Raw genomic sequence first — 17,183 nt, 5'->3', positions numbered from 1 at the left:
CATAAAGTAAAAGTATCCTCCACATCTTCCTTTGGATTTCACATGCAATTTTGTGCACAGATCGGTTTAATCAGGAGTGTCTCAACTTTTCCGTATCTGAAACATGGTTTTAGGACAATCATTTTTATCCCCATTTTACAGATGAATAAACTGAAGCTGAGACACCTCGAGTCGCATGCCCTGGTCACTCAACCAGGAGTGGCAGAGCTGACTCCTGAGCTAAAATCTGATCCAACCTCCAGCTGTCCCTGGGGCCACTGGTCCTGAGGCCAGCCTGGGTGCCTTTGGTACCCGGCAGGCAAGGCAGTGGGTGGAACAGCCGAGCCCCTCACTGTCGACAAGAAAGCCCTTCCCCCTCCAGCCTCTCCTCCCACAGCCCAGCTCGGCTCAGAGCTATTAACCAGGTCATGCTGGCTTGTCCCAGTCCAATAGTTCCCTTAATTGCCTTTTTATACCGCGTCGTACAACTGTTCATTACGCTGTCATATTTCCCCTCGAAGGCAGCAGTGGGGGAGCAGAAGCGAGGACGGGGACCCATCCAGGTGGCGGGGGCTGTGTGCGGGGCGCCAATGTGTGAAGCTTATTTTCTACTTGGTCAGAATGAATTAAATGCATGCTTCTCACACTCGAGTAATACATGAGCCCTTTTTAAAGGGGAAAAAATAAATCACAGCCCCCTCTCAACATCTGACAAATTAACTTTATTGCCATTTTACTAAAATAGGTACGCACACAAAGCTAGGTATAAAGCCTTACTTTACCCCTTCAGTTCTCTACAACTGGAAGGAGCTGAGAAAATGTACCGCTTGATACAAAGAAAGCTCCAAAATCAGACATTTCAAAATAACACGATTAATTTAACGTGATGGATGATGTGTTGCTAAAATTAAATCGCCACTTGCACAGTGAGCAGGGTTCTGTATGCTTCAGCATTTAGCCCCCCTCTGTTCTTTTGTCATGAGGCCCATGACAATCAAAGCAGAATTTGGTCATCCAGGAGACTTAGAATCTGCCTGTAGATTTTTTTTTTTTTTTTTTTTTAGGTATAAAATTAAGCAACTCTGGGTCAGAGCTCACATATCCCAGGTCAGGAAACAATTCATGTCCCAGGAACGTTTATGAGCCATGCAGGGCTGTGCCATCCTGTGGGAAGAGCCATGTATTCTTGAGGCTGGAAAGGCCAGGACACAGAGTTCAGCCCTCCAGACTCCATGGAGACTTCAGTGAAATCCACAAGCACCCCTGAGCACCTGCTCTTCACCTGTCCTGGGCCTCCCCACGCCCCTGTCCCAGAGGAGTTGCCCGTGTGGTCAGTAGGAAGATGAGGATCACCTGAACGAACACATGTAGCGGTCAGTGCCGGGAGAACGCCCAAGAACAGACGTGGAGACCTGTTTCACCAGTGGGAGTCAGATCGGGAGTGCAGCCTCTCCCTGGAGGCCAAGGTCCCAGCCCTTGCTGGCAGACTCACCTAGAGAGCTGAGGTTACAAGGGCAGCTCTGATCCTGGGTTCGCATCCTGGATCTGCCACTACTTAGCTGCGAGCCCAAGGGCAAATGAATGAACCTTTCTGTACTTAAGTGTCCTCCTCTGTGAACGGACATGAACCAGCCCAAGCTCACGGGACACTGTAAGGCAATAATGAGAGAACACATGTGAAGTACTTCTCCTAGAATCTGGCCTAGAATAAATATTTGTTAGATGTTAACATTGATATCTCACCTAAATCCAGCTCTCAGTGGAATTGGGTGAGAAAGAAAGTCCTCGATTGGGCCCTTAGGCTGGAGGCCATACAACCAACACAGGTGGGCTATCGAGGATTTGAAGCTGAGTGGTATTTTGAGGCTGTTTCTGGAGAGGGTCTTCAGTCTCATCAGATGTCCAAAGCGGTTGTGACCTAGAAGAATCTTTGGCCACTGAGCTAGTGCTGGTCAGGGGCTGGCGGAGGCACTCGGGGTCTTAGTCAGCCTGAGTTCCATAACAAAATACCACAGGCTAGGTCGCTTACACAATAGGCAGTTGTTTTTTCACAGTTCTGGAGGCTGGAAGTCTGAGATCGAGGTCTGGCGAGGACTCTCTTCCTGGCCTGCAGGTGGCTGGCTTCTTACCCTGCCTTCACATGGTGGAGAGAACAAGTAAGCTCTCTTCTGAAATCTCTTCTTATAAAGACACTAATCCTACACAACAGGGCCCCACCCTCATGACCTCATTCAACCCTAATTACTTCCTTAGAGACCATACCTCCAAAAACAGTCATATTGGGGGTTAAGGCTTCATCATAATGGATTTGGGGAAGGGGGTACAATTTGGCCCAAAGCACTCAGTGAGGCAGGCAATTCTCAATCTGTGTGAGAGAGCAAAGGCTAACTCTTGATCCTTCTAAGCAAGGAACACCCACATCTTCCCTAGCCCAAATAATCCAACACCTCCACCCCCACCGCTGTCCCTCCGACCTCTCCTTTCCCCTGCTGGTGTTCATCCAACGCCACCTCCCATGTCTATGCCTGCAGTCTCTACCTGCAACCTCCAAACATGAAAAAGGACTAACTAAGGACTGTACGAATTTAAGAAGATAATCCTGAGTGCTTTCAACAGGGCTTGGCCCACGAAGTGTACTCAATAAAGTTTAGATCTGCACCAACAGCTCGGAGGATCCAGGAGGTCAAACCCACAGCAAACCCTCTACACTCCTGGAATCCAAGGTCCTCGTCACAGGGCTCAATGGAGTCGCAGCCTCCTCAACACTGTCACTCTCAGCTGTTATAACTGGTGATCCACAGATTCCTAGGGGTGCAGAGCAGTCTTGAAAGGAGTGTCTGAGTCTGGGGTGTGGATCCCAAGCCTGATCTGAACAAAAATCACATTTCACACGGGTATGTATGAGTGGCTTTCAACTGGGTAGACGGAATGTGAGCGTAACTGGAAATTCCGTTTGGAAGAGCTACAGAGCTCAGAATTCAGAGCTGATGTTGGCCATTGTGTCTGTGTGTTTCCTCCGCCAATTATCCTAGAAGTTCATGGAGGAAAAGGGTTTTGTGACATCAATTTAATTCAAACGCAAGAATATTTATTGAGTGTTTACTATGTGCTGGGGACCCAGTGGAGAAGGAAGTCACCATGCTGTCTGCTTCCCAGCATAATATGAGGCTGTGTTCTCAGAAAAGGGTGGAAACCATTGATCTAACCCACCAAGTCTGGTCCAGCTCCTCTTTCAGTTCCAAGCAGCTCTTCCTAGTTTCAAAGGCTTCTGAGGGCCAGGCCCGGCCAACATCCCTGGCTGCCCTGGCCTTTCCTAGAGCCATGTACACAGAAGGCTTGACCCTCAAGGCCCAGAAGTAGTGAAACCCAGCTTCCCTTGCCCTGAGGCAGGACTCACCGGGACGTGACCTCGTGACCTCGGATGGGACATCCAGCCTCTACCTGCGTGCCTCCAGAGACGGGCTGCTCACTACCTCAGCCAGGGAAACGGCTAATGTTACAAAGTTGAATTTTGCTCTGTTTTACCCTGAACCAGCAGAGGCAGCACCTGCAGCCTCCGTGGTCCTGAGTTCTCCCACCAAAAGCAGAAGAATCAGGGTGTTTGTTCTGGGCCTGGGCTGCCCACGTGGCACCGTCAGCCTTGCCGCCCTTCTCTTCCCTTGTGCCTGTGGGCACAGGATGAAGCAATTGGGTTTTGGTTTGGGGCAAGGCGGGCATGGTTTTCTCCAGGTGCGAGGAAACCCCACCAGTGCCCCAGCTGGACGGGGAGGTGGGTTGACGTTCAGAGCCAGGGCCCATCCGCTCAGCAGGAAAAGACTCATGGATAGAACGTGCTTTGGGAAAGGAAGAGGAGGGGGGTGTCTGCCTGTGATCATTCAGCCCCGAAATGATGCTCATGATGTTGGCTTTCCAGGCCATTAAATCAAGGGCTCCATGCCCCATCCCCATCCCCCACGTTGCTGCCTGCTCTGGAAGATAAGCCCAGTTCTATTTAACCCTATTTATTCCCCCCAAATGGCCTCTATCTCCATTAGCCAGGCATTTAACCCCTTGGGTACCGAAGGCATCAAAAATAAAGAGCTTGATCTCGTGTGGGGAGACGGGTGTGCATTTCCCCTGGGCGCAGGCTGCAGGACTGATCCAGAAAGCAGTCCTTGATTCGTGGGGCTTAGCGGGAGTCTCAGGAGCCCCTCACCCACCCCTTTCAGGCAGCCCAGCCCCCACCTCCAGCCCAAGACAGCGGGAGGTTGTGTGGCCCTTGAGGAGAGCCTCTGTCCCTACTCGAAGGTCAGCAGCAGGGACAGCTCTGGCTCCCTCACTGCACATCCACCCAACCTCCATTTTCTGTGTCACAGATCTGGGTGCTGGCATTGGCCCAGGGGAAGGCTGTGGCATCTCTGTGTCTTTTGTGCCCTGCTGCTGGCGCCTCTGCCCGGAGCTCTGTCTCCCTGCTGCCCTCTTCCAGCCTGTTCCTTTTATGTCTCCTCTGCCCCTTCCCTCCCTTTGTTCTCTGCTCTATTCCCCTTCCGTGATCATATAGGAGTATTCTTGCATTTGTGGGTGCCCGACTGTTTGTCTCAATGTGGATCGTGTGTGTGTTCCCGTGTCTGGGTGTCTGTCACTGTGTGAATGAGTCCCCGTGTCTATGCCTGTCCTCGCACTGCTGTGTGTCTAAGCCTGTGACCCAGTGGTTCTGCCTATGGGGACGGATCTAGGGGTGTCTCTCCTGGTTTCTTTGTGTGGCAGACAGTCTCAGGGCAAATCTTGCACGTGTTTGTTTGTGTGCCAGACCATCCTTGACCTGTGTGTGCTGCTCTGTCAATCTGTGTAAATCTGCTCATGTGCTTGAATCTGTGTATTGGCCTCATTTCTTTGTGCACCTGTCAGTTGGCTTGTCATTCTCTGTGAGTGTGTGTGTGCATGTGTGTGTGTTGTGTTTCAACACAGGGGGCCAGGCTGCTGCAAATTCTTCTCATGAGGGTGCCCCTAGAGGAGCTATTAGGAGAATTTGGAGGTTGATGGTTTCACCGGAGCACAGCCTAACTCATTACCAGCTAGGTAGGTCGTCCTGTTTGTCTCCTAGAGCTGTCTGCCAGGTCCTCTGCCCTCTGCCCTATTCCTGCCTTCCATTCTTTCCCCTCAGGTCAGTGCAGGACTGGAGGGGTGAGGACAGGGGGTGGAGTGCCGGCAGAAGAGTGTATATTCCATCTCACACCCACTCTTAGACCAATCGCAGGCTTTATCTTGCACACTGACTTTCCCCCAAACAACGAGAAATGGCCATTGGATAGAGCAATAGCAATAACAACAATAACAATAATAAAATAACTGCTTCCACATATTGGTCACTTAGCACATGCTGAGCATTTTATATGCAATATCTCATAGGAGCCTCTCAATGTGCGATTGTTATTATTTTCACATTTTATTGATGAGAAATGGAAGCTAAGAGAAGCTGGGCATGTATTCCAATGTCACACAGCTAGTATAGGATGGAGCAGGACTTTGCAATGAGGGGTGGGCTCTGCCCAGGAGCTTGGCACCCAGGAATGAAGGGAAACAGAGGCATTCCGCCCCCAGTGGCTGGCATCTGATTATAGCCAAAAGAACGAGTCTAATTTCATCATTTTTTTTTTTTTTTTTGACAGCAAAGTGGTCAGATACCAAGCAAGCAGGGAGAGGAGATGGGAAGGAGAAGATGGGTCATGGAAGGGAGGCACAGGAGGGGCATCAATCATGATTCCTGGGTCTTAGCTCAGCCCTACCCTTGACTCTCCCTGACCTTGAGCAGGGCACCCACAGCCAGGTCCGGATTTGCTTATCTGCACATGAAGGATGACAGTGAGGCCCTGCTAGGCGGTTTGGGGGATGGTTTAAGCATTGCAGAAAGGATGTTTGGATTGAATGTTCTCCGAGGTGGCCCCTAGACCCAAGAATAGGGGTGGAGAGCATAGACAGGTCATCGTGGTGATTCCCACAACAGCCAGAAGAGAGCCACAGGCATCAGGCATCCTAGGGCAGTGATGAGGTCTGCTGAATGAATGAATGAATGAATGAATAATGAATTTCTCACTACTCAAAGAACTTCACAGTCCACCTTGAGTCCTACAGCAGCGACCATCATAAAGGAAAAGGAAAGAAAAGGTAAACACTTTGGACTCTCATAAAATCCTCATTTAGAAAATGAATTGGCAATGACCAGCTGATACCTGTATGTCATTGGCTCACTTGTCAGAGGAGGCCTCGATGACCACCCTCAGGTCTGGGAGTGTCTGTGGGGCACTAAGGAACCCTAGTCTTTCCCCAGGTCAGCCGGCGGGGGGCCAAAAGGGAAGTGGAAGGAATGGGGGGTCCATCCTTAGCGGTGAAGAGCTTTGTCTTTAGGAATTTGGGTAGAAGGCTCTTTCTCCTCGGAATCTAGGGGGTTGGGGTGGGAAGGGGCTCTGTACCAAGGCAATCTCCGGGATGGGAGATCAGTTCCATTTCAAAGACTCTTTGGAGGAGAATCTCTGTCTGTGGTAGGGAGGATCTCTGTCCTGTCTTTGTACTGAGTCCTATCATGGTTCCGAGGGTTTGTGTCCGGGGAAGGTCCCTATGGAGAGCTTTCCTTTTCATAGTGGGTGTGGGGTGGTCTTCAGGTTCGAGGGAGGGCTTCTGTCTGGGTTTCCACCAGGCAGGCTCATGGGGGAATTGAAAGGGTATATTGGGAGGGATTAGGACCATCTCTGTCCAAAGTGGTGGAGGCTTCCTAGCTGGAGAGGAGATTCTGGGAGACTGTGAGCCAGTGGGGAGTAGGGGAGGACTTTGGGGGTGGGAGCCTGTCTCGTCCTGGCAGCTCGGACACGCTGGTGGCTGGTTGAAGCCCTCGGGCCGCCCTACTTGTGCGCTGACGTGAGCTAATCTAGAAATACTGCAAGGGGAGAGAGAGCCTGGAGTCCTCCGAGAGTCAGAGCCTCTGGAAGGGAGAGACTGACAGGCCCCTTTCCTTCCTTCAGATGCTGCCAATTTCATCACACCCCCCCCCCCACAGTCACAGCTGCTAGTCCTCCTTCACCTGGGCTGGGACAAGAGGGTCACAAATGGTGCTGTTTCCTGCTTAGGAGGGGTCTGGGAGGGAGCCGAGCTGGGGACACATACCCGGACCTATCCCCCGAGCAGCGGGCCGCACCGAGGCACAAGTAGGGAAGGACTCATACAGGCAGAAACGCAGACGATCCATTCGGAAACATGCACAGGAAACCCAGGACGCAAGCTCTGCACACACACACACAGGTTCAAAAGCGAACAAAACTAGATTTACAAAATAAACACGGTTACTAGATCTAATCCTCGGAATCCTCTCAGATCCAGCCCGTATCAATATCTGATGCAATATTGGTCTTTGTCTCTTACTCCTGCCTGCGCAACACACACACCCCACTCAATAGAGACAGTCCAGGTTTTCACGGTCCTGCAACCGCCTTGCGAGCAGAGCCGGAGCGCACCGCGCGCCTCCGCGCCCTGGGCCCGCCGCTGCGAGCGCGTCTCTCCCTGGCACCCCCTGTGCTCCTCGGCGTGTGGGCCTTCGCAGACCCGCCACAATGCTGTCGAGAGGTGCCCTCACTAAATCCTGTCTCTTTTCAAACCCCCCAAACGAAGAGAAAGCGAAAAGCCAACCTTTCGCCTCCATTCTGCACACATTTGGAGAGCGGTTGGTGGAGAGCGACCCGAAGACTTGCTTCCACCGCCGCAGCCTGGACGGCTGGAGACAGTCCCGGTGGCCGAGGCCAGGCTGAGTATTCTCGAGAGCGGTCGGTCCATGACAGACATTTCTGCCTTCAAGGGGGACTTGCAGCCAGCTTTAAATGCCAGCGACGGGTGCCAGGGAGGCCGATGGGCCCCCAGGCGGCCCGCCCAGGCGGAGACAGGTAACTGTCCGGCTGCCTTTCAGTGTCTCTAGACCTGTCCTGGGCCGGAGAATCTGGGGCCGAAAGCTTCCCGGACTCTGGAGGGGGTTGTCTCGCCCGCGTGGATCCGTGCACCCCGGCCCCTCCCTCCCTGCGGAGGCGAGGTGGGAAGGGCCAGGACTCGAGCTTAGCACCTCCCTCGGAAATGCAGCACTCGGCCCCCAGCCCGCCCCCCGCCCCCCTCCAGCGCACGCTCCCTTTCCGTGGGCGCCCTCTGCCCCACCGCAAGTCTCCTGAGTTCCTGGGTGACCCGTTCTCTTACCCTTGCCCCCTCCTCACACCCCCAGCCTCCGGGTGTTCCCCGCCCACCCCCAGCGCCTGATTCCGAGGGGCGGGAGCGCACTGGGCTGCGCGCGGGTGGGGGCGCCGCGCCGGCTCCGCGTAGCTGCTCTGACGCCGCCACCGCCGCCGCCGCCGCCGCAGCCCAGCCCGCGCCCCGCGGCAGCTCCGCAGTGCACTTGCCGCCGCCGCTCCGCCAGCCCCGCTGCCCACCCGCCGCCCTCCGGGTCGGCCCCGAGCGAGCCTCCAGCGCCGGCTCAAAGGGTCATGAGCCAGAGCGCCCCGGAGCGCCGCGGCCAAAGCAAGCGAAGATAGCAGCCTCGCGCCCCCCGGACTCTCGAAGCCTTGCCGCGCGCCCCCCGCGACCCCAGCCCCCTCTGTCCTTTCCCCGGGCCCCGCCGCGGCCATGGCCACCCTGCTCCGCAGCAAGCTGTCCAATGTGGCCACGTCCGTGTCCAACAAGTCCCAGGCCAAGGTGAGCGGCATGTTCGCCAGAATGGGTTTTCAGGCGGCCACGGACGAGGAGGCGGTGGGGTTCGCGCACTGCGACGACCTCGACTTCGAGCACCGTCAGGGTCTGCAGATGGACATCTTGAAAACCGAGGGAGAGCCCTGCGGGGAGGAGGGTGTCGAACCGCCCGTCGAGGGAGACATCCATTACCAGCGCGGCGGCGGCGCGCCCCTGCCGCCCTCGGGCTCCAAGGACCAGGCTGTGGGGGCCGGTGGCGAGTTCGGGGGTCAGGACAAGCCCAAGATCACGGCGTGGGAGGCGGGCTGGAACGTGACCAACGCCATCCAGGTGAGCGCGGGATTCCCAACTCTGCCTCCTCCCCTCCCCCACGCCAACTCTGCGTCTCAGGCGCTACCTTCCCACCCCCCGCCGAGCCCTGGGCGGCTTGGGCCTCGGGAAGCCCTCCAGTCCCGGAGGTCTCCCCTTCCCCCATCCCCGCCAGCCCCGAGCGGGAGTCGACGCCCCCAGGCGGTGTCTCCCGCCCTGCTCCGCACTACGTCTGGCGGCCTCAGCCGCAGGACAGCTAGGTTGAGGTTCTGTCAGAGACACCTCTCCGGGGCCCAGCCAGAAGGAGAAAAACAGGAGGTGGGGAGCAGGGAGGGGCGAGGGAGAAAGAAAGTCAGGATTGGAGTCAACGGTATCGCTCGGGACTCCGGAATGGATTCCCAGCTTCCTTTTCAGGAAGAAAGGAGAGGGAAAATCCGCTGCGCTGGGACTCTCCTCCCGACACACAGGCCTGTACACGCACGCAGGTATCCAGGCCCACAACCCACACATGGCCACAGCCATCCTCCCCCAGGAACAAACGTCGTTTGCACAGTGCACACGACATGCACAATATATAACCCACGAGATGATCCTCAAACGCACCTTCCTCATCCCTGCACCGCCAACACACGGAAGCACCTCTCTGTACACACCAAGCACACACACACACACAAACCCGTCTGCACATAACGCGCGCACACAAGCACCGACTCATGCAGACAGCAGCCAGCCCGCTCTCTCGGGTGCAGCCCTGCTGGGGACATACAGGTGTACACAAGCATACGCACACATGTCACGTGTGGTCACGTAAGCACATATGGTCCGTGGAACCTCAGTTTTGCCTACGCACAGATTCACCCCTCTCTTCCGAAATCCCGGCTACACCGCAAAGAGCAGACGACAGCTCCTCTGCGCGTGACCTTGGCGAAGCCGCTTCCTAACGCTCTGAATCACCCGCCACCCTGTCACCCTTACTGTCTACACCACTGCCCGCTACTCCCCACCAGGCGGCGCCGGACTCCCCCGTGGGGAGCTGGGTGGAAGTCCACACCTCGATTCCGGGGACTGGAAGCCGGCAGGCCACCGCTATCCGGCAGAAGAGGGCTCAGACCTAGGCGCCCCCGAGCCCTGTGGCTTGCCTTCCCCGATGGCGTCCCTGAAGGGCACGGTCGTTAAAGCGCAGAACGTGGGGTTTCCCAGGAGAGGAAACCGCGGCGGGGTTGCCTGGGGTCCCTGCGCACTAAGTGGTCGGTCCCGGGTCCCCAGGCGCCTCCCTCGCGAGGGCCCGGCGAGACGGCCAGGCGAAACCAGGGACTGGGTGGGGGGTGGGGAAGAGCGGGGACGCCCTTATCAGAGGCCGTCTGCGCCCTCGCCGGGGGCGTCTTTGAAGGCCCCGTTCCGTAGGCCCCGAAGGAGGCCAGAGCAGGAGGCTGGAAGCCCGCAGGCCCGAGGAACCCTGGATTTCCCTGGATTTCGTTAGCTTTTCCTCCCCGTATGAATTCTAAACCCTCCTTCCACAGCTCCCCGCCCGATCCCACTGCTTCTAGTTAAAGATCCCCACCTGATTTATTTAGCCTTTCACATAGCGCTCTTCCTACTTGCCTTTATCTTTCCCACTTACTCCCTTTCTTAGGGCGCCAGCTCCCCAACCCAACTCCCACCTTACCCCTAGACTCCCTACTTCTAACCCGGCCTCCCCTACCCCTCGCCTCTGGCCTTACTTCCTAGAGCCTTTCGCAAAAATCCTCACGTTCCCTACGTGCTTTCTTCCCTGTGGCTTGCCCCACACTCTGCCCTCCTCTCTCCCTCATCTCTGCTCCCTCTCACTGCCACCTCGGTTTCCTCCTCGGTCCGGCCTACAGGCACCGCACTTCCCTCCTTAGATTTTCTGCAGCCCCGCCTTAAATCCCTCGCCCCTTCTTTCTAGTGGCTCAGGCCCAGCTCTCTACCTTTATCCAAGCCCTTTCTGGTCACGTCTCCCTCCAGCACCTCCTTCCACGTCCCCGCTTCCGCTTCTCTCCCCAGACACTCAGCCCCCTCCACTCCTTCCCAGCCATTAGCGCGCCTTTCCATCGCTAGTCCGTCCTTACACACTTCCCTCTCCACCTCTGACTCAACAACACCCAGGCTCCCCATTTAAGTGGCATTGCCCCCCCCCCCCCCGTTTCAGCCTACCCTTAACTTCTGCTCTCTGCCGCGTAGGTGCAAAGCTCACTCCTTAGCGCCCCCTATTGGCTATATAGCCTTAAGCTACGCCCTCAGCCCCCCCTTTTCCAAGGCCCCACCAGCTCAGCCCCGGATCTGGTTGCTTCCTCGCTCCGCAGGGCATGTTCGTGCTGGGCCTACCCTACGCCATTCTGCACGGAGGCTATCTGGGCTTGTTCCTCATCATCTTCGCCGCCGTGGTATGCTGCTACACCGGCAAGATCCTCATCGCCTGCCTGTACGAGGAGAACGAGGACGGCGAGGTAGTGCGCGTGCGGGACTCTTACGTGGCCATCGCCAACGCGTGCTGCGCTCCGCGCTTCCCCACGTTGGGCGGCCGCGTCGTGAACGTGGCGCAGATCATCGAGCTGGTGATGACTTGTATCCTGTACGTGGTGGTGAGCGGCAACCTCATGTACAACAGCTTTCCGGGGCTGCCCGTGTCTCAGAAGTCCTGGTCCATCATCGCCACGGCGGTGCTGCTGCCTTGCGCCTTCCTTAAGAACCTCAAAGCCGTGTCCAAGTTCAGCCTGCTGTGCACTTTGGCCCACTTCGTCATCAACATCCTAGTCATCGCTTACTGCCTGTCGCGGGCGCGCGACTGGGCCTGGGAGAAGGTCAAGTTCTATATCGACGTCAAGAAGTTTCCCATCTCCATCGGCATCATCGTGTTCAGCTACACGTCGCAGATCTTCTTGCCTTCGCTGGAGGGCAACATGCAGCAACCCAGCGAGTTCCACTGCATGATGAACTGGACGCACATCGCCGCCTGTGTGCTCAAAGGCCTCTTCGCGCTCGTCGCCTACCTCACCTGGGCCGACGAGACCAAGGAGGTCATCACGGATAACCTGCCCGGGTCCATCCGCGCTGTAGTCAACATCTTCCTGGTGGCCAAGGCGCTCTTGTCCTACCCGCTGCCCTTCTTCGCTGCTGTCGAGGTGCTGGAGAAGTCGCTCTTCCAGGAAGGCAGCCGCGCTTTCTTCCCCGCCTGCTACGGCGGCGACGGCCGCCTCAAATCGTGGGGACTGACGCTGCGCTGCGCTCTGGTCGTTTTCACGCTGCTCATGGCCATCTACGTGCCGCACTTCGCGCTGCTCATGGGCCTCACCGGCAGCCTCACGGGCGCCGGCCTCTGCTTCCTCCTGCCCAGCCTCTTCCACCTGCGCCTGCTCTGGCGCAAGCTTCTGTGGCACCAGGTCTTCTTCGACGTCGCCATCTTCGTCATTGGCGGCATCTGCAGCGTGTCCGGCTTCGTGCACTCGCTCGAGGGCCTCATCGAGGCCTACCGAACCAACGCGGAGGACTAGGGGGCGAGGGCGAGCTCCGGCGCCGCGCCCTCTCCCTGCCGCCCCACCCCGTCCACCCCGTGCGCCCCACCGCCGCGCTTGGGAAGCCGAGCTTTAAACATCTCTGGTTCCTAGTTTCTGATTTATCGGGGATGGGGGGTGGGTGGGAGGGGATAGGGATCCACAATCCATCATCTCGCGTCTGCGTTTCTGTTGTCCTTTCTTGTCCACAACACACGCTGGTCTCGGGGAAGGCGGGGCGCATTGTGGGCAGGGTTATCAGCCCTTCCTGGAGAGGCCCCGCGACAAGTTAGCCCCCTGCCAGCGAGGGGACCCGGAAGTGAGGGAGAGGGGGCGCAGCTCGCGGGCGCAGAACCTTGACCTTAGGGGGACATTTCACAGGCGTCCAGTGCTCAGAATCTGCAGAGGTCAGCCATTTCCAGCAAGAGCGCTTCCCATTCCGGAGACATTTCAATCCTGCAGCGGGAAGGCTGGCCGGGAAATCCGTTTCGGGTGGGCGATTTCCAGTGGCGAGGCGAGAGGCGGGAAGCCGCGGCTGGGCCCCCTGGCCTGAGGGTTTTCAGGAATCCAAACTCATCTTGTGCAATTTATCAGGTTGTGGAACTGTTTACTGTGTGTGTGGTGTGCTCGTGGTGAATAAGATGAAATGTATATCAGAAAAAAAAAATCTATAATTTAGAGTGCGGTGCATAATTATATCCGCAAATAAAGAAGAAACAATGGTGCCCGCGGCCTGGTGTCAGTTTGGCGTTTGGCGTGGGTTGGGGATCCCAGCACTGGACGGGCAGCAGGGGAACTGGATCTGGCGCCCTGGTGAAGCAGGTGGGTGTGACGGGAGGAAGGAACTGTCGTTAAAGAGTCCCGGGAGGTCTCCGAGGAAGGATGGGTCGGAACCAAAGGGAGGCGCTGTAGGTGCTTGGGGGACTCAGTGGGGAGGAGCATGTTTCTCCCGTTTCTGCCCCTCAACTGCCAGGACAAGATTTGTTTTGAAATCTCTCTCCAGGGTTAGATCCATCTGAGAATTTTTGCTAGATGCTCTCATCCTTCAATCAAAAAAAAAAAAAAAAAAAAAAAAAAAGGTTTTATTTATGTACAAAGCCCTACACGTTTGTTCAATGAATATTTATTTATTTATTTATTTATTTTTATATTTTTCCGAAGCTAGAAACCGGGAGAGACAGACAGACTCCCGCATGCGCCCGACCGGGATCCACCCGGCACGCCCACCAGGGGGCGACGCTCTGCCCACCAGGGGGCGTCGCTCTGCCGAGACCAGAGCCACTCTAGCGCCTGGGGCAGAGGCCAAGGAGCCATCCCCAGCGCCCGGGCCATCTTTGCTCCAATGGAGCCTTGGCTGTGGGAGGGGAAGAGAGAGACAGAGAGGAAGGAGAGGGGGAGGGGTGGAGAAGCAGATAGGCGCTTCTCCTGTGTGCCCTGGCCGGGAATCGAACCCGGGACTTCTGCACGCCAGGCCGACGCTCTACCACTGAGCCAACCGGCCAGGGCTCAATGAATATTTATTAGGCAGTCCATCACAGCTGGGACCATGCTAGGTTCCATGGGGAACAGACTCAGGCCTGCCTTCTTGGAGCTTCCCATTTAATGAAGAGTCGGACAGTAAACAAGGACACGCAGAAATTCACAACACGACTGCTTGGTCTGAAAGGCACTTCTCCGCCTAGAGAACCGCCCCGCCCCCAAGTCCGAGCTGAGGTTTACACAGCCACAGGGAAAAGATCTGGCTGTTGAGTAGCAACAGTCCTGAGCCACTTGGGCCCGGACCTCCCCCTTTCTTGCACAGCTTGTATGAGCATGCGTTTGCTTGAATGACCCAGTCCTTTTGGGGGGGCAGATCCTATTTCAGGGGCATCACTCACACTGCCTCCATGGGTGCCAGTTCTGAAATGGTTGGAGAGGGCCATAGACTTTCCAGATGGGATCTGAGAGTGCAGGAAGGCTGTACGGTTTCCGGGGTCCCCTCTCACTACTAGAGAAGCCACGTGGGAGGTTCTTGGTGTCCACCATCAAGGCAGAGGCCTGTTTGGAACGACTTCTCCAGGTGCCATCGGTGTGAGGAAGACCCTGGAGAACGCCTGAGCACAGTATCCATTTCTCCTTGAGGACTGCTGCCGGCCTGGGTGTGTCCGTGTAGGAGAGACAGCACTGCTGTATAAAGGTGTGTGTGTGTGATGGGGGAAGGCCGTATTTATATCGTGTGAGAGCTTTGATGAATGTGTGTGCATTTGTGTGCAGAGTATTCGTGTGAGCGTGCCTATGTCAACGGTCACTTCCAATCGCCTTGATTCTGCAGCCACCGAATGGGGGCGGGAGAGGAAGAGGGATAAGAGCCGGTCCTCTCAGCAGCTCGAGGTTCTGACGATTTAAACGGGTCATTTAAGATGTCTGCTGTCACCCCCCTAACTCCCTTACGTCACTAGTGTCCCGCGTTCAGGATTCGGAGCTAGCCGGAGGAGCCCGGGGAGCCGGCTGTTCTTCCCTCGGCCCCGCCCCCCACTGCTGCACAGCGGGGCCCGGGGCCCTGGGGGCGGCGCTCCGACTCCGAGAGCGGCGTGCAACCGTCAGAGAAAGCCCGGACTTCTGCAGACGGGAAAGTCACGCTGCATCAGCTCCGTCCTTCCCGTCTTTGAGAGGGCAGATGAGACGCCGCCGGGCTCGGGACAGCGGCTGTCCACCTCCGCGGACTCGCCTGGCTTCGCTCCACATTCCCCTGGCTCCCGGCTCGGTGCTCAGCTGGCCGGAGCCCGCGCGTCCCCTGCGCGGGGCCGGAGGGTGGAAGGGGCGAGGGAGCCAGGCTCCTAGCGCCCCAAGGGAAGTCCTGCACCCTTGTACCTAAGACACTCATCCCGGGCTCGCTTTTGGGCTGCCAGGAGAAACAGGGAGCAGGGATAGATGGGACCGTCTCCGCATTCCTCCCCCCGGCACCAAAGTGCGTGGGTAAAAGTGGAAGGGAGAACTCTGAAGCTCTCCTTGGGTCCGCAGTGAGCTCGCCGTCCGAATCCGAGGCCAGGCCAGGCAAAATCCATCAGTATTTCCTCCCTAAACCCTTGGGCATGCAGCAGCAGCGAACCTGCCGTTCAGATAGAGCAATGCCAGCAGCAGCGCTATATTAAAGCCAGATTGAATCTGAGGCCAAAGGAAACATGAGCAATATCAATCCTGTCTTCATTTCAAATGTTACTATTTTGTTCATCATGTTGTTTTGAAAATCAGTTAACTCTGTTTTGTTGTTGTTGTTGTTTTTGTTTTTAAATGTCCAGCTTGGGACATTTCAGCGCTAATTTGGACTGGTGGTTTTTTGTTTTTTTTTCTTTTTAAATCCTAAGCGTTGTAAATTGGTAAGGTTTTACAATCGGACCAGCAATATTCATGCCCTGATCACTCTGCACAGGAAAGCGCATTCCAAGAATATGAACTAAGTCCTTCTGCCCACAGTGATTCTGTCAGCCCTTGTCCTAGGCATTCCTTTAATCAGCGTGAGAAAGTGCACCCAAATGCTAAAGCGTACCAATAAGATTCTGAATAAACTTGACCAGAATATTTACAAAGGCCAGTGGAAATGGGAAATGGGGTAGAGGAGAGTGTGCTCAGTCTTTTTAGAGTTGAAATTTGGGGACTTGGTGTCCAAGGGGGAGGATGGTCCTTTTCCCTCCTCTTTTTTCTCGGAAAAGGCTATACATTCACATGATTAAAAATGGAAAGTATCAAAAAACATGCAGTGAAAAAAATCTCTCACACCTGACTCACCGCACCTCCTCCCCTCTTTATAGGTAAATACTTTTATCTTGTCTATCTGCATGAAAATACAAGCAAAAGCATACGTATTTATCTCCCATCCTTTCTTAAAAGGAATTTTTTATACACTCTACTGCCTTCACTTATTTCTTTAAAAAATGTATCTTGGTGATTTTCCCACATTAGCATACCTAGATATAGTTTTTAAAGTTCCATTCGCTTATATTTACTGGCCTCTGTGTTCTGCTGGTCCCTGCTCTCTTGGCTTAATGATGTATACCTTCAGGTGTCTGAAATAATGGGTTGTGTTGGAAGGTAACACTTTCAATCTGCTTTTGTCACTAAGCTAGTTCCAAATCTGGCTTAGAAGTGTTTATAGAGGTTCTTAAGAAAGTTTTGGGGTCTCAACCTCTTGTTAAGGATGTTTATTCACAGTCACTTTTTATAATTAACTTGCTTTTATCTCTCATAGTTCAGTGTTCCAGAGCTGGGAGGGTGGAGACAAGTGCAGCTCTAATTCTTTTTATCCCTTTAGCTAGTGGAAACGGGAAATGCCAGGAAAATGGGGTAGGGGAGTCAATGCCCAATCTTTTTAGACCTAAAATTTAGGGGCTGGGTGTCCACATCACCTCCACTCCACCCCCACTGGCCAGAACTCATGATTACACCAAGCTAAATGACCACAAGGGGAAGTTATACCACTAAACGGAAGAAAGAGACTATACATATTTAGAAACAGTTGTCATTACTTTTCTTAGTGTTTGAGATCTCTGGTTAGAAGGCAGTTTTGGGGAGTTAATAAACACAAAGCTATTTTAAGACTTTATGCTGTATTATAAGATAAAATATACATGCATAAAAATGCACAAATCATAAAGGGACAGCTTGATCAATCTTCACAAAGTGAACAGTCCTGTCCTGCGTAGCGAGTTCCAC

At 55.0% G+C, this 17,183-nt stretch overlaps 1 protein-coding gene and 1 long non-coding RNA gene across 2 annotated transcripts; one reads left to right on the top strand and one right to left on the bottom strand.

Annotated features, from left to right (window-relative positions):
* Window positions 1–686: 686 nt before the first annotated feature.
* On the bottom strand, window positions 687–7,996 carry LOC136406206 (uncharacterized). The gene is made up of 3 exons (XR_010751640.1): window positions 7,636–7,996; window positions 1,723–2,113; window positions 687–1,628 (listed from the first exon to the last, which is right to left on the bottom strand). It is a non-coding gene; the product is annotated as an uncharacterized lncRNA (long non-coding RNA).
* A 188-nt stretch (window positions 7,997–8,184) lies between these two features.
* On the top strand, window positions 8,185–12,626 carry SLC32A1 (solute carrier family 32 member 1). Its single transcript, XM_066386102.1, has 2 exons — window positions 8,185–9,003; window positions 11,307–12,626. The coding sequence occupies exons 1-2, from the start codon at window positions 8,611–8,613 to the stop codon at window positions 12,492–12,494; spliced, it is 1,581 nt and encodes a 526-aa protein (XP_066242199.1). The 5' UTR covers window positions 8,185–8,610; the 3' UTR covers window positions 12,495–12,626.
* Window positions 12,627–17,183: the final 4,557 nt, after the last annotated feature.

This window comes from Saccopteryx leptura, chromosome 5 (assembly GCF_036850995.1).
Source record: "Saccopteryx leptura isolate mSacLep1 chromosome 5, mSacLep1_pri_phased_curated, whole genome shotgun sequence".
NCBI classification, from domain to species: Eukaryota; Metazoa; Chordata; class Mammalia; order Chiroptera; family Emballonuridae; genus Saccopteryx; species Saccopteryx leptura.
This window is presented reverse-complemented; position numbering and strand designations above follow the sequence as displayed.

Coding starts and splice junctions, on each gene's coding strand:
- SLC32A1 (XM_066386102.1), top strand. CDS start 8,611: ATGGCCACCCTGCTCCGCAGCAAGCTGTCCAATGTGGCCACGTCCGTG. Junction 9,004..11,306: donor ACGTGACCAACGCCATCCAG/GTGAGCGCGGGA, acceptor CTCGCTCCGCAG/GGCATGTTCGTGCTGGGCCT.